At 38.4% G+C, this 23147-nt stretch overlaps 1 protein-coding gene and 1 long non-coding RNA gene across 5 annotated transcripts in view; one reads left to right on the top strand and one right to left on the bottom strand.

Moving 5' to 3' along the window:
* MTMR8 (myotubularin related protein 8) overlaps positions 1–22009 on the top strand; it is a 167586-nt gene extending 145577 nt beyond the window's left edge. For 2 of the 3 annotated variants that reach the window (XM_035289437.3, XM_078362807.1), the window contains 2 exons: positions 13658–13784; positions 15712–22009. In XM_035289437.3, coding sequence (XP_035145328.1) covers positions 13658–13784; positions 15712–16236 — 652 coding nt within the window. In that variant the 3' untranslated portion in view covers positions 16237–22009. Of the gene's footprint in view, positions 1–13657; positions 13785–15707 lie in introns of all 3 variants that reach the window. The other variant, XM_035289439.3, reaches the window with a different exon arrangement.
* LOC144581023 (uncharacterized) overlaps positions 1–23147 on the bottom strand; it is a 198369-nt gene that overhangs the window by 99960 nt on the left and 75262 nt on the right. The window lies entirely within an intron of this gene.

Genomic DNA, 23147 nt, shown 5'->3' with positions numbered 1-23147 from the left:
TGGGCTACATCCACTGTCTAAGCAGTCCCATTGAGATGAACCTGGTACCTTGGTTGGAAATGCAGAGATCACTCGCCTTCTGCATTGCTCCTGCTGGGAACTGCGCTCTGGAGCTGTTCCTATTCGGCTGTCTTGGAGGAAGTTATTTTAATACGGTTTTAAAATTTATACTAAGTTGATTTACCCACCAACATTAGAGTAACATAGTATTCTTCATTTGTTTAAATATTTATTATCACCAACAACTTATATATTTTTTATGCTACTTTGTTGCTATTTAGCATTCTTTCATTTTCATTTTCATTTCTCTTTCAATCCAAAGAGAAGACTTTTCTTTAGATTTCCTATAAGGCAGGTCTAGAGGCGATGAACTCCCTCAGCTTTTATTTTTCTGGGAAAATCTTGATTTCTCTTTCATGTTTGAGGAACAGTTTTGCTACATATATAATTACTGGTTTACAGTTTTATTTATTCTTCAGCACTTTGAATATATCATCCTATTCCCTTCTCATCTGAAAGATTCTATTTATTTATTTTTTGCTGAGAAGGCTTCTGATGGATCTAATAGATTTTCCTGCATATGAAAAGTTGGTTTTATCTTACTGTTTTCTTTTCTTTTTTTTTTAATAGAATTTCAAGGATGTTGCCTGAAATTCTTTTTATTTTTTTTTTTCATATCTTCAGTTCTGGGGTAAATGTGCAGAACTTGCAGGTTGGTTACATAGGTGTACACGTGCATGGTGGTTTGCTGCACCCATCCACCCATCATCTATGTTAGGAATTTTTCCTAATCTTATCCCTCCCCTACCCCACCACATCCCAAGAAGCCCGAGAGTGTGATGTTCCCCTCCATGTATCCATGCGTTCACATTGTCCAACTTCGACTTATAAGTGAGAACACATGGTGTTTCATTTTCTGTTCTTGTGTTAGTTTGCTGAGAATGATGGTTTCCAGCTTCATCCATGTCCCCACAAAAGACATGAACTCATCCTTTTGTCTGGCTGCATAGTATTCCATGGTGTTTATGTGCCACATTTTTTTTTATCCAGTTTAACATTGATGGGCATTTGGGTTGGTTCCAAGTCTTTATTATTGTGAACAGTGCCACAATAAACATACATGTGCATGTATCTATATAGTACAATCATTTATAATCTTTTGGGTATATACCCAGTAATGGGATTGCTGGGTCAAATGGTATTTCTAATTCTAGATCCTTGAGGAATCACCACATTGTCTTCCACAATGCTTGAACTAATTTATACTCACACCAACAGTATGAAAGTGTTCCTGTTTCTCCACATCCTTTTCAGCATCTGGTGTTTCCTGACTTTTTAATGATCACCATTCTAACTGGCATGAGATGTGGTTTTGATGTGCATTTCTCTAATGACCAGTGATGATGAGCTTCTTTTCATATGTTTGTTGGCTGCATAAATGTCTTTTTTTGAAAAATGTCTGTTCATATCCTTCGCCTACTTTTGAATGGGCTTGTATTTTTCTGTGAATCTGTTTTAGTTCTTTGTAGATTCTGGATTTTAGCTCTTTTTGAGATGGACAGATTGCAAAGATTTTCTCTCATTCTGTAGATTGCCTGTTCACTCTGATGATACTTTTTTTTTGCTTTTGTTTTATTAGATCCCAATTGTCAATTTTGGCTTTTGTTGCCATTGCTTTTGGTGTTTTAGTCATGAAGTCTTTGCCTATGCCTGTGTCCTGATTGGTATTCCCTAGGTTTTTTTCTAGGGTTTTTGTGATTTTAGGTCTTACATTTAAGTCTTTAACCCATCTTGAGTTAATTTTTGTATAAGCAAGAGATCCGGTTTCAGCTTTCTGCATATGGCTAGCCAGTTTCTCCAACACCATTTATTAAACAGGAATCCTTTCCTCATTGCTTTTTTTTGTCAGGTTTGTCAAAGATCAGATGGTTGTAGGTGTGTGGCATTATTACTGAGACCTCTGTTCTGTTCCATTCATCTATATATCTGTTTTGGTACCAGTATCATGCTGTTTTTGTTACTGTAGCCTTTTAATATAGTTTGAAGTCAGGTAGCATGATGCCTCCAGCTTTGTTTATTTTACTTAGGATTGTCTTGGCTATGTAGGCTCTTTTTTGGTTCCATATGATATTTAAATTATTTTTTCCAATTCTGTGAAAAAAGTCAATAGTAGCTTGATGGGAATAGCATTGAATCTGTAAATTATTTTGGGCAGGGTAGCCATTTTCATGATATTGAGTCTTCTATCCATGAGCATGGAATGTTTTTTTCATTTGTGTTCTCTCTTATTTCCTTGAGCAGTGGTTTATAGCTCTCTTTTAAAAGGTACTTCACATCCCCTTTAAGTTGTATTCCTAGGTATTTTATTCTCTTTGTAGCAATTGTGAATGGGAGCTCACTCATGATTTGGCTCTCTGTTATTGGTATACAGACATGCTTGTGATTTTTGCATGTTGATTTTGTATCCTGAGACTTCGCTGAAGTTGCATACTTGTTTAAGGAGATTTGGGGCTGAGATGATAAGGTTTTCTAAATATACAATTATGTCATTTGCAAACAATTTGACTTTCTCTTTTCCTAATTGGATATCGTTTATTTCTTTCTCTTGCCTGATTGCACTGGCCAGAACGTCCAATACTATATTGAATAGGAGTGGTGAGAGAGGGCATCCTTGTCTTGTGCCAGTTTTCAAAGGGAATGCTTCCCATTGTTTTGCATTCAATATGATATTGCCTGTGGGTTTGTCATAAACAGTTTTTATTATTTTGAGCTATATTCTCTCAATACCTATTTTATTGAGAGTTTTTAGCATGAAGGGCTGTTAAATTGTTGTAGGCCTTTTCTGTACCTCTTGAGATAATCGTTTGGTTTTTGTCATTAGTTCTGTTTATGTGATAGATTACATTTATTGATTTGAGTATGTTGAACCAGCCTTGCCTCCCCAGGATGAAGGCAACTTGATCATGGTAGATAAACTTTTAGATGTGCTGCTGGATACAGTTTGCCAGTATTTTATTGAGGAATTTTACATCAGTGTTCATCAGGGATATTAGATTGAAGTTTTCTTTTTGTTTTTATTTCTCTTACAGGTTTTGGTATCAGGGTGATACTGGCCTCATAAAACGAGTTAGGAAGGATTCCCTTTTTTTCTGTTGTTTGGAATAGTTTCAGAAGGAATGATACCAGCTCCTCTTTGTACCTCTGGTAGAATTTGGCTGTCAATCTCTCTGGTCCTGGACTTTCTTTGGTTGGTAGGCTGTTAATTGTTGCCTCCATTTCAGAACTTGTTATTGGTCTATTAAGGGATTAGATTTCCTCCTGGTTCAGTCTTGGGAGTGTGTATGTGTCCAGGAATTTATTCAAATTTCTTCTTGATTTTCTAGTTTATTTGTGTAGAGGTGTTTATGGTATTCTCTGATGATAGTTTGTATTTCTGTGGGATTGGCAGTGATATCCCCTTTATCATTTTTTATTGCATTAATTTGATGTTTCTCTCTTTTCTTCTTAATATGGCTAGTGATCTTTTTTGTTGATCTTTCCAAAAACCCAGCTCCTGAATTCAATGATTTTTTTTATTGCATTTTAGGTTTTGGGGTACATGTGCAGAACATGCAAGATAGTTGCATAGGTACACACGTGGCAGTGTGGTTTGCTGTCTTCCTCCCCTTCACCCACATCTGGCATTTCTCCCCATGCTATCCCTCCCCAGCTCCCCTCCAGCTGCCCCTCCTTTATTCTCCCCAATAGACCCCAGTGTGTAGTGCTCCCCTCCCTGTGTCCATGTCTTCTCATTGTTCATCACTCGCCTATGAGTGAGAATATGTGGTGTTTCATTTTCTGCTCTTGTGTCAGTTTGCTGAGAATGATGTTCTCCAGATTCATCCATGTCCCTAAAAACGACACGAACTCATTGCTTTTGATTGCTGCATAATATTCCATGATGTATATGTGCCACATTTTCCCTGTCCAGTCTATCATCGATGGGCATTTGGGTTGGTTCCAGGTCTTTGCTATTGTAAACAGTGCTGCAATGAACATTCGTGTGCATGTGTCCTTATAGTAGAACGATTTATAGTCCTTTGGATATATACCCAATAATGGGATTCCAGGAGGATCAAATGGAATTTCTATTTCTAGGTCCTTGAGGAATCGCCACACTGTCTTCCACAATGGTTGAACTAATTTACACTCTCGCCAGCAGTGTAAAAGTGTTCTTATTTCTCCACATCCTCTCCAGCATCTGTTGTCTCCAGATTTTTTAATGATTGCCATTCTAACTGGCATGAGATGGTATCTCAATGTGGTTTTGATTTGCATCTCTCTAGTGAGCAGTGATGATGAGCATTTTTTTATATGTTTGTTGGCCTCATGTATGTCTTCTCTTGTAAAGTGTCTGTTCATATCCTTTACCCATTTTTGAATGGGCTCGTTTGTTTTTTTCTTGTAAATCTGTTTGAGTTCTTTGTAAATTCTGTATATCCGCCCTTTGTCAGATGGGTAAACTGCAAAAATTTCTTCCCATTCTGTTGGTTGCCGATTCATTCTAGTGACTGTTTCTTTTGCCGTGCAGTAGCTGTGGAGTTTCATTAGGTCCCATTTGTCTATTTTGGCTTTTGCTGCCAATGCTTTTGGTGTTTTTGTTATGAAGTCCTTGCCTACTCCTATGTCCTGAATGGTTTTGCCTAGATTTTCTTCTAGGGTTTTCATGGTGCCCGGTCTTATATTTAAGTCTTTAATCCACCTGGAGTTAATTTTATTGTAAGGTGTCAGGAAGGGGTCCAGTTTCTGCTTTCTGCACATGGCTAGCCAGTTTTCCCAACACCATTTATTAAACAGGGAATCCTTTCCCCATTGCTTGTTTTTGTCAGGTTTATCAAAGATTGTATGGTTGTAGATACGTTGTGTTGTCTCTGATGCCTCTGTTCTGTTCCATTGGTCTATATCTCTGTTTTGGTACCAGTACCATGCTGTTTTGATTACTGTAGGCTTGTAGTATAGTTTGAAGTCCAGTAGTGTGATGCCTCTTTTTGCTTTGAATTGACTTGGCTATGCGGGCTCTCTTTTGGTTCCATATGAAATTCAAGGTGGTTTTTTCCAGTTCTGTGAAGAAAGTCAATGGTAGCTTGATGGGGATAGCGTTGATTCTGTAAATTACTTTGGGCAGTATGGCCATTTTCACAATATTGATTCTTCCTAACCATGAACATGGAATGTTTCTCCATCTGTTTGTGTCCTCTCTTATTTCGTTAAGCAGTGGTTTGTAGTTCTCCTTGAAGAGGTCCCTTACGTTCCTTGTTAGTTGTATTCCTAGGTATTTTGTTCTTTTTGTAGCAATTGTGAATGGCACTTTGTTCTTGATTTGGCTCTCTTTAAGTCTGTTATTTGTGTATAGGAATGCTTGTAATTTTTGCACATTGATTCTGTATTCTGAGACTTTGCTGAAGTTGCTTATCAGTTTTAGGAGTTTTTGGGCTGAGACGATGGGGTCGTCTAGATATACTATCATGTCATCTGCAAATAGAGACAATTTGGCTTCCTCCTTTTCTATTTGAATACCCTTTATTTCTTTTTCTTGCCTGATTGCTCTGGCTAGAACTTCCAGTACTATATTGAATAGGAGTGGTGAGAGAGGGCATCCTTGTCTAGTGCCAGATTTCAAAGGGAATGCTTCCAGTTTTTGCCCATTCAGTATGATATTGGCTGTTGGTTTGTCAAAAATAACTTTTATTATTTTGAGATCCATTCCGTCAATACCGAGTTTATTCAAGGTTTTTAGCATAAAGGGCTGTTGAATTTTGTCAAAGGACTTCTCTGTGTCAATTGAGATAATACTGTGGTTTTTGTTTTTGGTTCTGTTTATGTGGTGAATTACGTTTATAGACTTGCATATGTTGAACCAGCCTTGCATCCCCAGGATAAATCCTACTTGATCATCATGCATAAGCTTTTTCATGTGCTGTTGCAATCAGCTTTTTAGTATTTTATTGAAGATTTTTGTGTCTATGCTCATCATGGATATTGGCCTGAAGTTTTCTTTTCTGTTTTTTGAGTCTCTGCCAGGTTTTGGTATAAGGATGATGTTGGTCTCATAAAATGATTTGGGAAGGTTTTTCTCTTTTGGATTATTTGGAATAGTTTCATAAGGAATGGTAATAGTTCCTCTTTGTGTGTCTGGTAGAATTTGGCTGTGAACCCATCTGGACCTGGGCTCTTTTTGGGAGGTAGGCTCTTAATTGCTGCCTCTACTTCAGATCTTGTTATTCGTCTATTCATGGTTTCAACTTCTTCCTGGTTTCGGCTTGGGAGGATGCAAGTGTCCAGGAATTTATCCATTTCTTTTAGGTTTACTAGTTTATGTGCATAGAGTTGTTTGTAATATTCTCTGATGATGATGTGAATTTCTTTGCAATCTGTGGTGATTTCCCCTTTATCATTTTTTATTGCATCTATTTGGTTATTCTCTCTTTTCTTTTTTATTAATCTGGCTAGTGGTCTGTCTATTTTGTTGAGCTTTTCGAAAAACCAGCTCCTGGATTTATTGATTTTTTGAAGGGTTTTTCGTGTCTCTATCTCCTTCAGTTCTCTGATCTTAGTTATTTCTTGTCTTTGCTAGGTTTTGAGTTTTTTTGATCTTGCTTCTCTAGTGCTTTCAATTTTGATGTCATGGTGTCGATTTTAGATCTTCCTTCACTTCTCATATGGGCATTTATTGCTATAAATTTCCCTCTAGACACTGCTTTAAATGTGTCCCAGAGGTTCAGGTAGGCTGTGTCTTTATTCTCATTGTTTTCAAAGAACATCTTCATTTCTGCCTTCATTTCATTGTTTATCTAGTCAACATTCCGGAGCCAGTTGTTCAGTTTCCATGAAGCTGTGTGGTTCTGAGTTAATTTCTGAATTATAGGTTGTAATTTGATTGCACTGTGGTCTGAGAGACTGTTTGTTATGATTTCTGTACTTTTGCATTTGCTGAGGAGTGATTTTCTTCCAATTATGTGGTCAGTTTTAGAGTAGGTGCAATGCAGTGCTGAGAAGAATGTATATTCTGTCCATTTGGGGTGGAGAGTTCTGTAGATGTCTATTAGGTCCTCTTGGTTCAGATCTAACTTCAAGTCCTGTAAATCCTTGTTAATTTTCTGTCTCGTTGATCTGTCTAATTTTTACAGGGGAGTGTTAAAGTCTCCCACTATTATTGTGTGGGAGTCTAAATCTCTTTATAGGTTATTAAGAACTTGCTTTCTATACCTGGGTGCTCCTGTATTGGGTGCGTATATATTTAGGATCATGAACTCTTCTTGTTGCATTGATCCTTTTACCATTATGTAATGCCCTTCTTTGTCTCTTTTCATCTTTGTTGATTTAAAGTTCATTGTATCAGAGACTATGATTGCAACTCCTGCTTTTTTCTTTTGCTCTCCAATTGCTTGATAAATCTTCCTCCATCCCTTTATTTTGAGCCTATGTGTTTCCTTGCATGTGAGATGGTTTTCCTGATTACAGTACATGGATGGGTCTTGACTTTTTATCCAGTTTGCCAGTCTGTGTCTTTTGATGGGGACATTTAGCCCATTTACCTTTAAGGTTAATATTGTTATGTGTGAATTTGATCCTGCCATTTTGATGCTAGCTGGATGTGTTGCCTGTTAGTTGATGCATTTTTTTCATTGTGTCGATGGTCTTCACCACTTGGTATGTTTTTGGAGTGGCTGGTACTAGTTGTTCCTTTCCTTGTTTAGTGCTTATTTCAGGAGCTCTTGTAAGGCAGGCCTTTTCGTGACAATATCTCTCAGCCATTGCTTGTCCAGAAAGTATTTTCTTTCTCCTTCGTTAATGAAGATTAGTTTGGCTGGATATGAAATTCTAGGATAAAAGTTCTTTTCTTTAAAGATGTCGAATACTGGCGCCCACACTCTTCTGTCTTATAGGGTTTCTGCAGAGAGATCCACTGTGAGTCTGATGGGCTTTCCTTTGTGGGTAACTCGACCTTTTTCTCTGACTGCCCTTAGCATGTGTTACTTCATTTCAACCGCAGTGAATCTGAAGATTGTTTGCCTTGGGGTTGCTTTTCTTGAGGAATATCTGTGTGGTGTTTTCTGTATTTCCTGGACTTGAATGGTGGCCTGGCTTGCTAGGTTGGGGAAGTTTTCCTAGATAATATCCTGAAGAGTGTTTTCCAGCTTGGGTTCATTCTCTCTGTCACATTCAGGTACACCTGTCAAACGTAGATTAGATCTTTTCACATAATCCCATATTTCTTGGAGACCTTGTTCTTTTTCTTTCATTCTTTTTTCTCTATTCTTGCATTCTCATTTTATTTCATTTAATTGATCTTCAATCTCTGATATTCTTTCTTTTGCTTGGTCGATTCAGCTACTGAAACTTGTGTAGCAACTTCAGCAAAGTCTCAGGATATAAAATCGATGTGCAAAAATCACAAGCATTCCTATATACCAATAACAAACTTAAAGAGAGCCAAATCAAGAATGAACTGCCATTCACAATTGCTACAAAAAGAATAAAATACCTAGGAATACAATTCACAAGGAACGTAAGGGACTCTTCAAGAAAAACTACAAACCACTGCTCAACGAAATAAGAGAGGACGCAAACAGATGGAGAAACATTCCATGTTCATGGTTAGGAAGAATCAATATCGTGAAAATGGCCATACTGCCTGAAGTAATTTACAGAATCAACGCTATCCCCATCAAGCTACCGTTGACTTTCTTCACAGAACTGGAAAAAACCACCTTGAACTTCATATGGAACCAAAAGAGAGCCCGCATAGCCAAGTCAATTCTAAGCAGAAAGAACACAGTGGGAGGCATCACACTACTGGACTTCAAACTATACTACAAGGCTACAGTAATCAAAAAAGCATGGTACTGGTACCAAAACAGAGATATAGACCAATGGAACAGAACAGAGGCATCAGAGACAACACAACATATCTACAACCATACAATCTTTGATAAACCTGACAAAACAAGCAATGGGGAAATGATTCCCTGTTTAATAAATGGTGTTGGGAAAACTGGCTAGCCATGTGCAGAAAGCAGAAACTGGACCCCTTCCTGACACCTTACACTAAAATTAACTCCAGACGGATTAAAGACTTAAACATAAGACCTGACACCATGAAAACCCTAGAAGAAAATCTAACCAAAACCATTCAGGACATAGGAGTAGGCAAGGACTTCATGACCAAAACACCAAAAGCATTGGCAACAAAAGCCAAAATAGACAAATGGGACCTAATGAAACTCCACAGCTTCTGCATGGCAAAAGAAACAGTCACTAGAGTGAATCGGCAACCAACAGAATGGGAAAAAATGTTTGCAGTTTACCCATCTGACAAAGGGCTGATATCCAGAATTTACAAAGAACTCAAACAGATTTACAGGAAAAAAACAAACAAGCCCATTCAAAAATGGGCAAAGGATATCAACAGTTTACAAAAGAAGACATACATGAGGCCAAAAAACATGAAAAAATGCTCATGATCACTGGTCATTAGAGAGATGCAAATCAAAACCACATTGAGATACCATCTCACACCAGTTAGAATGGTGATCATTAAAAAATCTGGAGACAACAGATGCTGGAGAGGATGTGGAGAAATAGGAACACTTTTACACTGTTGGTGGGAGTGTAAATTAGTCCAACCATTGTGGAAGACAGTGTGGCGATTCCTCAAGGACCTAGAAATAGAAATTCCATTTGACCCAGCAATCCCATTACTGGGTATATATCCAAAAGATTAGAAATCGTTCTACTATAAGGACACATGCACACGAATGTTCATTGCAGCACTGTTTACAATAGAAAAGACCTGGAACCAACCCAAATGCCCATCGATGATAGACTGGACAGGGAAAATGTGGCACATACACACCATGCAATATTATGCAGCAATCAAAAGCGATGAGTTTGTATCCTTTGTAGGGACATGGGTGAATCTGGAGAACATCATTCTCAGCAAACTGACACAAGAACAGAAAATGAAATACCACATATTCTCACTCATAGGCGGGTGATGAAAAATGAGAACACATGGACACAGGGAGGGGAGTACTACACACTGGGGTCTATTGGGGGGAATAGGGGAGGGACAGTGGGGGGGAGCTGGGGAGGGATAGCATGGGGAGAAATGCCAGATGTGGGTGAAGGGGAGGAAGGCAGGAATACACACAGCCACATGTGTACCTATGCAACTATCTTGCATGTTCTGCACATGTACCCCAAAACCTAAAATGCAATTGAAAATAAATAGATAAATAAAAAAGAGTTTGAAAGCTGGAAAAAAAAGAAACTTGTGTAAGCCCTGCGAAGTTCTTGTGTTTTTCAGCTCCATCAAGTCGTTTATATTCTTCTCTAAGCTATTTATTCTAGTTAGCATCTCATCTAACCTTTTTTCTACGTTCTTAGTTTCTTTGTATTGGGTTAACACATGTTCTTTTAACTCTTTTAGTTTTTTTTAGAATGTTGTTATTACCCACCTTCTGAAGCCTGTTTTTGTCAGGTCATCAGATTCATTCTCCATCCATGTTTTTTTCCTAGGTGGTCAGGAGTTGTGAACCTTTGGAGGAGGAAAGGCATTTTGGTTTTTTGTGTTTTTATCATTTTTGTGCTGGTTTCTTCCCATCTTAGTGGCTTTTCTCCCTGTGGTCTTTGTAGTTGGTTACTTTCGGATGGGGTCTGTGAGTAGACGTCCTTTTTGCTGATGATGAAGTTATTTCTTTCTGTTTCCTAGTTTTCCTTCTAATAGTCAGGCCCTCTGCTGCAGGACTGCCATAGGTCGACTTCAGACCCTGCTTACCTGGGGATCACCCGTGGGGGCTGCAGGACAGTAAGGATTGCTGCCAGTTTTTTCTTCTGTTATATCTGTCCCGGGAGGGTACCTGCCAGATGTTAGCCTGAGCTCTCCTTTATCAGGTGTCTCTTTGGGTATATGGGGGTTGGGGAGCTGCTTGAGGAGACAGTCTGTCTTTTATAGGAGCTCAAGTGCTGTGCTGGGAGCTCCATTGTTCCATGCAGAGATGCTAGGCAGGTACTTTTAAATCTGCTATAGCAGAACTCATATCCGCCTTTTTTCCCAACTGCTCTGTCCTAGGAATGTCAGCTTTATTTATAAGTTTCTGTCATGCTGCTGCCTTTTTTCATAGATGCCCTGCCCCACATGGAGTAGTGTAGTTACAGTCTGCCAGCAGAGGCATTGCTGAGCTGCTGCAGGCTCTGCCCAGCTGTTGTGTGAACTGCCTCAGTAGTGTCAGACTGCTTGAGTAGTGGGGGATGCCTTTCACCCCACTGAGCTGGACCATCCTGGGTGCAGCTGTGCTTCCTGTGAAATTCTCAATCCAGAGCATTTCAGAATGCCTGTTTTGTAGGGGTGGTACCCACCAAGCCGGTTCACCTGGCTCCCTGTCTCTGTCCCTTCCTTTAGGTTGAATGGGGGGCTCGGTCTCCTAGGCATTCCGGGCACCAGTTAAAATGGCTGCCCAGATTTGTGTGAGTTTCTGTGTGCCAAGCCAGCACAAGCTGAAACCGCCATGCTGAAAACTCATGGTGCTTTTTGGCCCAGGAATCTCCTTGTCTGTGGGCAGTGAAAATTTGATTGGAAATTTAGTGGACACTCACCCTCTGCATTGTTCCTGCTGAGAACTGCATTCCAGAGCTGTTCCTATTCAGCCATCTTGGATCCCTATCAATGTTGTCACTTTTAGAATAAGTATGATGTGATGCTGAGAAGAATGTATATTCTGTGGGTTTGGGGTGGAGAGTTCTGTAGATGTATGTTAAGTTCACTTGGTCCAGATCTGAGTTCAAGTCCTGGATATTTTTGTTAATTTTCTTTCTTTTTGATCTTGACAACAAAATGAGTCGGGTATTAAAATCTCCCACTATTATTGTGTGGGAGTCTAATTCTCTTTGTATGTCTCTAAGAACTTGCTTTATGAATCTGGGTGCTCAAAATGTTCTCTGTCTTTGACTTTTGACAATTTTATTATCATGTGTCTTAGTGTAGATTTCTTTGGATTCATCCTATTGGGTCATTTTAGCTTCCTAGATCTGGATATCCATTTCCTTTCTCAGATTTAGGGAGTTTTCATTCATTATTTCTTTAAATAAGATTTCCAGTTCTTCCTGTCTTCTCTTGGGACTCCCATAATGCATATATTGGTGTGCTAATTAATGGTGTCCCATAATTTCTTTAAGCTATTTTAGCTTTTTATTCTTTTCTTTGTACCCTCTGACTGTATGACAATCTGTGTTTGAGTCTGCTTATTATTTCTTCTGCTTGCTCTAGTCTGTCATTGAACTCCTCTATTGGATTTTTTATTTCGGTTACTATATTCTTCAGCTTTAAGACATCTGCCTATTCTTTTAAATTTTCTGTCTCTTTGTTGAAATTTACTTTTTGTTCATGGATTGTTCTCTTGATTTTGTTGAGCTTTTCCATGGTGTATATTTTGAATTGCTTGTCAGGCAATCCATATATTTTCACTTCATTAGAGTCAGTTTCTGGAGTTTTAACTTGTTTCTTTGTTCAGATTTTGTTACCCTTTTTCTGCACATCATAAGAATCCACTACCTCTCTCAGTCATATGGATTGGCCTTTTATAGGAGAAGACATTCATCAGCCAACCAACCCAGAGCTTATATGGGCTTTTTAAATCATTTTGCTAGTTTAAACTGCTTTCTTTTTTATTAGTGGCCCCAGGCATCCAGAGTTTGTCCAGTCTCACCAATGCTCCTAGACAGGTGGCATAAAGCCATTCTCTTGGTAGCTCCTGGAGAATTTAGAACCCTGGGTGCATGTTCCAACCCTTTTCCTTCCCAGGGAGAAGCTGGGAAATGGGATTTTTTTCCTACTCTGTGTTAAGCCAGATACAGGAGCTGTGGTGGATGCCAGCAGGCTAGTTGAAATTGCCACTTTCTTCTCTGTAGCCCTCAGGATACTATGATATACCAGATCCTTTCAACTCTGAAATAGGTGAGAAAGAAGCCAATCTTTCTCAAGTGGCACCTGGAAAAGTTGGGATATTATATTTGCAGTCCAACTTCTCCCATTATGAGGTAGAATGTGGGACTGGGAGTTTCCTCCCGATCCTATGGAACTGTGCTGGGAGTTGGGATTATGATGAATGGATGTTTTGCTTTTTCTACAGATGTTTTGTTTACAATCTGGCTGGTTTCATACTCATCCAGGGTGTAGGAGCCTCTCCATGTGTTGCTGGGTTTCTCATAAAGGGAATTGATCCTTCTGCTGCAATTAAATCAGTGTATCTATTGGGGGAAGGTGGGTCCAGGGCTTCCTATTCTACCATCTTGCTGATGCCACTTCTCTCCCTTATTATTACATAAAACTATATGTGAATTCTTAATTTTCTCAAAGTAGAAGCTTAATTTGATTGTTTAAAAGAAGCTTAAGTTTGTTCAAGTCTAAAATGTCTCCTTCAGCTGAGATTTTTTGCTGGTATCTTTACTTTTCCCAATTATGAGCATGTCTAGTCTTTTTAATGCCATCACATTACAGTACTCTTGAGATCTTCCCAGCTACTAGGCTAATATTTTCTTGGCACAAGGAAAACATTGGTAATCAATTACTCCAGCAATACTAACCCACTTTCCCCCCTCCCCTTGTTGTCTATTTGAGGTTCTGGTGTGGGATGTATAACCGCTTTGACAAAGGGCTGCAGCCCAAGCAGAGTATGCTAGAGAGCCTCCTGGAAATTAAGAAACAGAGAGCAATGCTGGAGACAGATGTGCATGAACTAGAAAAGGTGAGGAGAAAACTCCCAAAGAGAGTTATTCTTGCCCCTTCTGGGTAGGTCCAGCCTGCTTGGACTTGAGTTAATACTTGCAGAAAGCTGCCTGGCTGGCTTTTCTATATCTTTGGCTTTCCATGTGACCCATGTCTACAAAGCTTTGTGCATAACTCCTTTTGTTACTTCCCAAAATGTGGTAAATATGTCACTTAACTAGAAAAAAACAAGTGAATTTGTTCCCTTATCTCTTTTTGGATCTGGATGGAATGATTTGCAGGAACTAGAAGGAATGACAGAGAAATCACATAGCATTTGTTATCCATCATTTGGGTATGCTGATAAGAACAGTGCAATCGCTGTCTTCCAATTAAGAAAATCTTATAAAAGAAGATTTTTATTTCCTTTCCACATAGACTGCAAACTCTGTTTATTGAGTGACCATGTTGGACATTTGTTTTTTAATTACAGATTACAGAAGTCAAAAAGTATTTCTTATTAATTTCATAAACTGAGCTGCTTATAAAATGTAGGGATCCCTAAGGGTTTGTTTGAAGGACAGGGGAAGGGTATTTCTTATAAAAGAATTATTGGAAATGGTGTGCTATTCAGGAACTGGGTGTGAACCCACTTTAAGCCAAATAAGGCATAGGTTTTCTCTCCCTGTAAGTAAACAAATGTCAATTTAATGTGAAAATAAAAGTGTTGTGATTACATCAGATCCCAAACATTTTAATGTCCTATTGGGAAGCAACAGCCAGTTACTTGGTTCCATTTTTTTTTTTTTTAAAAAAGATGTGTGGGAGCCGGGGGGGAACTAAAGCATAACTTAAAATCATAGAAAACATGCAACCCAGGAAGGCCCAGCCCTAAGTAGATTAGATGTAGTAGATAAACTTCTTCTTAGGGCTCCTCTTTTAGCTACTAACAGATTCTTCCACAGGGCCCTCAGGGAAGGTCCCCTAATCCAGACCCAGCCCTCCCACTTATCCCTGCCTGACTCCTGAGAAAGAATCAGATTCTTTTCACATAGACTTAGATCACTCTGGAAAGACTTCCTTTTGAAGTGTGTATGTGTATTTGTGTATGTGTTATTAACTTCCTTTTTTTAATACAGAGAAGAAAAACAAAAATGGCTTATAATATCACCCAGACAACCCTGTTGACTTTTTTTTAAAAAGGCAATATCGGTATAAAGTTAGAAAATACAGAATACAATAAGGTACAAAATGAAAAGTTTAAAAGACTCCCCCCACCACCTTCAGAAAAATGTATGCATTCTATCCTCACTGATGAATGCATTTTTCTAAAGAGAAGGTCCATAATTTTCATCAGATTTTCAATGGGGCCTTATGACCCCAAAGAATCACTGTTGTAAAGTATCAGTGAATCACTATATTATCTCAGAAAGTGAAAATATCTATTAGAGGTAGCATGAGGTAGGCAACAGGTCATAGACTTTGCAATTAGGCAGATGTAGGGTCAGATCCTAGTTCTTCACTTTCTGCATGTGTGAATTTGGGTGACTTACTTAAATTCTCTGAGCCTCAGTTTCTTCATCTGTAAATATAGCTAATACCTAAACTAATACGTTTATTATAAGGATGAAGGGAAATGCTGTATGTAAAGTGCCCAGCACATAGAGGTATTAAATAAATACTAGTAATCTGTTCCCTGGCCCTCTCCCCATCCCATGAACAAAATTGCACTTATCAGAAAAGAGGACTTTTATAGATATAAGACCTGTGAGATTCTTCAATGGTAGGGCTTCTAAAGTACTATGGCATGTGACGAGGGAAAGATGTTGTGGGGGAGGAGGTGAGCAAAAGGCTATTTGTTACCATTATAAGTCACAGCAGTAGGATCTCTGCAGGTCAAGGTGATGTTTGCCTAGTTTTTCCTCCTGTTTCTAATTCTTCTCAACCCTTTCTTGCTCCTGAGGCAGAAACTAAAAGCCCGTGATGAGCCACCAGAAGAGATCTGTACCTGCTCTCAATTAGGAAACTTATTATCCCAACATCTGGGAAGTCCTTTGACCAATCCTCTTGGCTTTATGGGTATTGATGGAGACCTGAATACCTTGATGGAAAATGGCACCCTCTCCAGGGAAGGAGGCCTCCGTGCTCAGATGGATCAAGTAAAAAGCCGGTGTGCAGACCTCCACCATGACTGTTGCAGGATTGTGGGCAGCCTTAGGGCCATTAATATCTCTGGGGATGTGGGCATCTCTGAGACCATGGGCATCTCTGGAGACATGAGTACTTCTGAGGCTACAGAGTTCTCCAGAGACTTAGGAATCTCTGGGGACATGGACATCTCTGAAGCCATGGGTATCTCTGGAAACATGGGTATTTCTGAGGCCAGGGGTTTATCTGGAGAACTGAGTTTCCCTGGGGACATGGGCATCTTGGGAGACACAGGCATCTCCAAGGCCAGCACCAATGAGGCAGACTACTCCAAGCAGCAGTGAATTAGTTACTCATCTGCTTCCATGCTAGGTACACCTACAGCAGCTACAATGATTATTGTCCCAGAGAGGGCTCTGCTACTTTTCCAATTGGTTTAAGTGGGTGAGGCCAGGTCACCCCTCTTCCCACTTAAGAGTCTAGAAGGAAATTACTTTGATGATTAAGTGACCAATATGTTCATATTAAGCAGTACAGAGTATAGTCAAGGCAAAGAATATGTTATCATTCTAAAATGGGATTTAACTATAGAAATGTTGCCTCTCAGCTGAGACATGTATTAAGCTGGTTCTACTGTCTGTTTTCCTTAATGATTGACCTCCCCTGTTTTCTACCCTCACTGATGTAATGTGAGAGTGAATGGAAGTATTGTCACAATGGTCAATAACGACCCATTTGAGGGGATGGAGAGATGGTATACACCAGGTAACTAAATTGCAGAATATATTAAAAGAAAATTTTACTTTCGGATATTCTTAGTCATGAGATGTTAGCTAACATTATTGCCAATGGAGACATACAATATTTCCCTGAGAAAGGAATCAAAATGATGCTTTTCAAAATGATGCTAATCAAAATTAGCATGAGTACATGGGTGTTTGGTGGTTTGAAGCATGTAAGGAAAGTTTTCTTAGGTTATGACACTTACTCTCTCCAACCCACACCCCAGCTAGGTCTTGTTATAATACTTAGCCAATTCCCTTTTTCATAGATGGCTCATAGGTAAACTTGCATCCACTACAGTATGAAATTATAAAATTTCAAATTAATGAGGTTTGAATTAATAACATTGATTAATAGCATTCTCAGCATCAGTTCAGGAAGTAACTGAAAATCTCGATGCTTCAGACTCAGACTGAGACATGGTCTATGTGGGTTTTTGCAAAATATGTCCGTTTTGGGGTCTTTTTATGAAGACAAGTGGTTTTCCTTATATAGACATCACATGAGATTTGTGGATTTTTTAGACACAATTGGCCCTACTTTTAAATCTGGTAGGTTTATCACCTTGTGCTAATGTACACTTTTGAATAAAGTCCATTCTGATAGCATATCCAGATATGTCTGGGGAAAGGAATGCATTTTTATTTAAACATTAGATTTTCTCCTAGGGCTTGATATACTTGATGGGTTTTTCATCTTTCCTATTGGATATTTAGTCATGATTTTGCTACTTCCACATACTGAGAGTAAGATAGGCCTTGGTCAGTTTGGATCATGCTCTGTATATTCTCAGCAATTCCAGAACTCTTAATGCCAACAGAATCCAAGTCCTCAACCAAAATGTATTTTCCAAATACTCTATATTTGGCTTAAGCTAAAAAATTAGATGACTTAAAGATGCATCTCTTGATTTTCACATCCAGTTGTGCACATAGAAATCTCTAGAGGATTTAGATGCTTTCCTTCAAAAAATCTCTGAAGGATTAGGTGCTTTTCTTTGAAAGAAAATGGGTACTTTTTAAGGGTTTAATTTATGTGTAGGAGAGGAATACCAGGATAGCTCCTTGATTTCTTATCCCTAGCTAAACTATAGACCCAAAATAACCTCTTTAGTGGAAGAACTCTAAATCATTTTGGTTGTCTTTTTTTAATATATAAATGGAGTCATTTTTCTGTTTATTTCTTCTTGGTAACTGTTTTAATTCTTTGTTTTTAAAGAACTCTTAACTTGTTTGTGATTTTCCCATTAATAAATAAGGGCCATATTTTACTTAAATCTTCTTGATAGCTGCCTTGATCCTATAATTTTAAAGCATTAAGACGATTTCCTTTTCTATCTCTCTGGTCCTCCTCTTTCCATGATTTAGTCCTTACCTTATATAAACTAAATCATCAGATGTTGCCAGTTGTCATTTAACTTCTTTTGGAAAAAAAAATGGGGTTTATACACACCATTTTGATCTGGAGGTTACATGTAATTCTGGCTTTGTGAAGGATGTTGCCAAAAAGGATGATGGTACCAATCTGCCACCAGTGAGCCATTCTGGAGCTTGCTCCCACATCTTTCTCCCATATCTCAATATGTATTTTGCAGTCCATTAATTAGCATGATGTTCTAGATAGAGTATATTGAGTTTTCAGGGAAGAAAGTAAAAAGGTAAGACATGGTAGTTTTTGCAAATTCCAAAAAAATCTAAGTCTTCATTTATTCCTAAAGGTCTGTACAAGGACACTACATAGTACCTAACCTTATTTGTTAGATCAAAAACAAGATTAATCAATAGTGAAAGGAAAGGCTTTTGAATATAATTCTAAACTGAGAAGTGGTAAACCACAACCCTGGTATTTTCAAAAATGAAAACAAAATTTTTAAGAGACTGTATTATTTTGTTAATTAAGGCCATGGGAGCAATTTCAGTCTCAAAATCTGTGAGGTCAGTTAGTTTGGTCTTTGATAGTTTTACTCTCCAACATGTCCCATTATTGCTTGCATATAACAAATGCAGAACTAAGAAAAACTTGAAAATCACCGATTTATTCTCAACACCCAACACCTTTTGGTTTTACAGTTGAATTTGAAAATCTGAGAGAAGAAAAAGATGGAATCCAGATATTTATACACTAGTAAAAGCAGAGTAGCTATCTGTAGGTAGGAGCCCAGCAATAGTGAGGAGACTTGTGAAGGTAAGTTGGCGGGAGTACTAGAAAAGATGATCTATTAATGGCTTTCACTTCATACTCTGATATAACACCTATGCTGCGAAAGAAATATGACTCCCTACCCACACTGCCCTACCCTACCAGTTCCCCAAGCAGAAATTCCATTCTCATGAGACTGCTCTACTTAAATTGGAAGGCATTTAACCACCTGCCACTGTCATCCACTAATCTGACCTCTGCTTGCTTTCTATACAAGTTTCACAGGCCTGGGGTTACTGCTTATCTTTTTTAAGCATGAGGCATGCTCTGTTTCTGTACTTGTGCCCAGACTCAGATTCTACCATGGCCACTGTTTTAAAAATTCATTAATTATTTGCTTAGTTGATGAAATGACAGATTTATCACAGTAATAAAATAATCTTAAATAACAAACTTAAATAACAGCTAACACTTTGACTTTTTAAAGAAGAAATTCACTAATAAGGTTTGCTCTGTGAAAGAAAACCTGAAACTAACCACAAGAATGTAAAGTTTATGGTGTATATATTAGACATATGTATCTTTGGAAAGTAGCCTTAGAAATTATGTTCAATTACCAGCAAATCAGATGTCATTGCCTGCCAACATGCATGAAAAACCTTTTGTCTGAGATAACCCTCACACTTCACTAAAAGTGAGACCTTTCTCAGATTCCAGCCAAAAGGAATCCAAATCTTTTTAAGGGGTGCTTTTCAAACTTAATTGGTAACTATTTAAGTTGGGTTTTAATTTAGTAGAAAGAGAAGTTTAATAACTAAAGATGATCGTGTTAGATCTTTGTTACATACTGGCTTTTATTAAACACCCAACTTTTCTCTATGCTAATTAGGCTTTGATATACTTTTGAGAAATCTCTCTGTGAGAGTATTTTATTAAATGTCCTTTTTTCTAAACAATTGTTTAGGGAAATGTAAATTACCTTTACGTTAAAATACCTCTCTCAAAAGGGGTTTACTATACTTCAGATTGGTTTATACCTAGGAAGATAATTCTCACTTTCTCTATTAATTCCTAATGTGTATAATTTAGTGATATTTAAACCAAATCTTTACCCCACCTTCAGGCCTCTCACTCCCAGAATCCTATGTATGATACAGGCAGATTCTCCAACCAAATCTGGTTGCTTTATTCTAAGTACCAAATTTACACCTGCTTTTTGATGTAGACATTTAAAAACAAACAAAAAGACATGGCTTAATTTTTACATGTTATTCCTGTGTTTTGTTTTTGTTTTAATATACTGTGAAGAAATGGTTGGGCTGTCAGGCAATACCAAACAGACAGAGGGAAACATGTTAGGTCATAAATGACTCTTGTTTTCTTGTCCTTTTAAAGGCGGTTGTGATTTCAAAGTATGTGATGGTGACATAGAAACTTTTCCAAAGAAAATCTGCTTTTCAAGCCCTGTAGAGCATGTCTTCTCTGATTCCCTGGCTGTGGGACTGACAGTCTTTCCCTTACTTTTAAATAGGAAGTACTAGTATTGTCACGAGTCTTGGCAGCTCATATCTCCTTTACATGTCAATGCAAGTAAAAGCATGTTACATTCTCTGCGATTTGTGACTTGTTTTCACAAAAGACAAGTGTGCTTTGAAAGCAGCTGTCTCATTTAGATCCATGGGTCTTGTAGGAACTGCGAAGTTGGCATGTTAAGTCTGGTGCCCTGTCCCTTGGTGCTTTTTAAAGCATTGTGGGTAACCTAAAAGCCTTTTTCTCTTCCAAAGCTTTGTTAACCTTTCAACCATTTTCATGGCTTTCATACTCTAACTTTTTAGAGGGCCCTACAAGAGCCCTTACAGAATTCTAGTTGTAGAGAAGGAGATGGGAAAGGTGAGGGGAAGAGAGTAATAAAGAAATATACCTGGCCAGTTCAATAAAAAGAGTATATACTTATTCATGATTACCAGAATTCCAGTTATTTAAAATTTCATGTGCTCCTTGAGATTAAATTGTTCATAATAAGGTCCAAAAGTCTTCTTTTCCAAGTGGTACTGAGAGTAATGTATTTTCTTTTTAAGGCTTTTACACTGATAGAAACTCTTTTCTTAAAAATGCTGTGAGTTGTGTATTTTCCTTCTTAACACTTTTCTCTGTTATGATATGTAGTCCTGGGTTTTCTTTTATTTTTAGAGAGTTAAGGCTGATGGGTGGTATGCTCTCCCCTTAGTATGTCCTTGAGGCAGATCAGTCATTAGCCCTGTTTTTGCTTCTTGTGCTGAAGCATCATTGGATTTCTCACCAGTCAGGTGAGAAACATACACCAAAGTCATAGATAATCACTGTTCAAAGACCCATGTCCTCTGGTCCCACTTCACATACATTTGGCAATACCAGTTCACATACAGTGCCTCCAAGTCTCCACTTCACTTGCATTTGCAGACAGGGTGATTTATTTTGTGAATGCCAGTGAGAAGCAGACCATGTATACTGCTTCTGAAACAGAGCATGTTGTAGATTCTACTTTGACAATCCCTCTGGCTTAGGAACAGCTAACAAGTTCAGTCCTTTCAGAATATAGCTCATGGTATAGCTGTGTGTGTGTGTGTGTGTGTGTGTGTGTGTGTGTGTACTGGAACTTTAGTAGCATCTGGTCTCATAGATTATTTGGGCATTCAGATGAAGAGGATTTGTCCAAGAATTTAGAAACTCTATTAGTGCAAAGCTTCTTACTTTGATATTGTCTAGCTAAGTTTAATGAGAACTTCGAGACATGCCAAGCCAGAGATACAAACCAAAGTGAAGCAATTGGCCTTTTCTCTGGGATTTATTATCAGGCAACTTTAAAAGTGAGATTCAATATATGACCGGTGTTATATGTAATATGTTAATGTCACCCACATACCTGCATGAAGAACATGCAACTCATGTACTAACACTGTCACAGCAGCTCAAGTCTGAACTTGCCAAGGTACAACAGTGTGAATGATTGACTTCATTTCCCTATCATATGTTATCTTGAGCGTTTCACACAACTGAGATATGGATGTATGACCAAGTGAAGATGTTCACTGCCAGTTGTTTTGTCCAGTGCCACAGATGCTCACTGGCCCTCTATTGCAGTTGTGTTATAGTTTGTAAATGTTTGGATGATACACTGTTTTTTGTCTAAAATTAAAAAGCCTTCAGTCTTTTGCATGTGTGAAGTTGTTCTATATTAGCTACAAATAAAAGAAAAGATGGCATACCTCCAAAAATGGTACACTGACCTAGCCTCAACAGATGAACCCCTTTATAAAGACAGAATCTGCAGATAGGTTAAAATATTCTCTGTTGATGTTAAAATAAAACAAGAAAGGTATCAGGGTACCTGGTTCTTAAGAGCACTGCCATTAACCAGCTGTGAGGGCAAGACTGACACCAACTTAACTCATAAAAGAGTGCGGACAGTATACCAGTTTGTTTATTCACATTGGGGACAGATCTGTTCAGGGACCAAGCTCTTTCTCCCCTTCCAGGGCCTTCTCTCTTGCCCCGGCCACCTCCTCTCCCAGCAAGAATTCCCACTCATGAACTTGGGGGTTATTTCCTCCAGGTCTCAAAAGAGCTTCCCTCTCTGGGGACCACATAATCAGGGCCTCCAGTGAGTAGAATACAGAGAGACATGGGTTCTAGTCCTGGCTCTACTAGTCCGGTGGCTTTGGGCAAGTCATTTTCTCTCTCTCAGCCTCAGAGGTCTCATCTATAAAATGAGAATAATTCTACCTACCACACAGGGTCGTTGTGCAGGTTAACTGAGCTAACATGTAAAGTACTACTTGCTAAAGTCCCTGGCACATAATAAAAAAGTCAAAAAGCATTAGTCAGCCTCCTCCTACTTTCACCTTGATGCTGCTGATTACACTGACAAGTTCTTACTCTTATGCTTTCTTTTTCAACACCATTCAGCCCCTTCCTACACTTGACATATTGTCTTTATACAATCAGATTACAAAGATTACAATAATCTCTGTTCATTCAGAATGTTTTTAAAATATAGAGAACCAAAAAAGAAGACATCAAAATTTCTCTATGCAGAGAGAAATCTACATGCACATAGAAGAAAATAGAACTATAATATATAATAGTCTCATTTAATTTTGAACATCTTTCCATTTCAAGAAATATAGGTTTATTTTGCTATTTTAATGGCCACATAGTATCTCACTATATGAACTATAGTTTATTTAACCACCCTCCTATTGTTAACCATGCTACAGCTTTCTTCTATATCAAATTTGAGGCTTGCCTTTCTGAGCTATACCCTAATTTCCTTGGTTAGAATTCAACAGCCTCT

The sequence above is a fragment of the Callithrix jacchus genome, chromosome X (assembly GCF_049354715.1).
Source record: "Callithrix jacchus isolate 240 chromosome X, calJac240_pri, whole genome shotgun sequence".
Taxonomy (NCBI): Eukaryota; Metazoa; Chordata; class Mammalia; order Primates; family Cebidae; genus Callithrix; species Callithrix jacchus.
The sequence above is the reverse complement of the archived record's forward strand: the minus strand, read 5'-3'. Positions and strand labels throughout refer to the sequence as shown.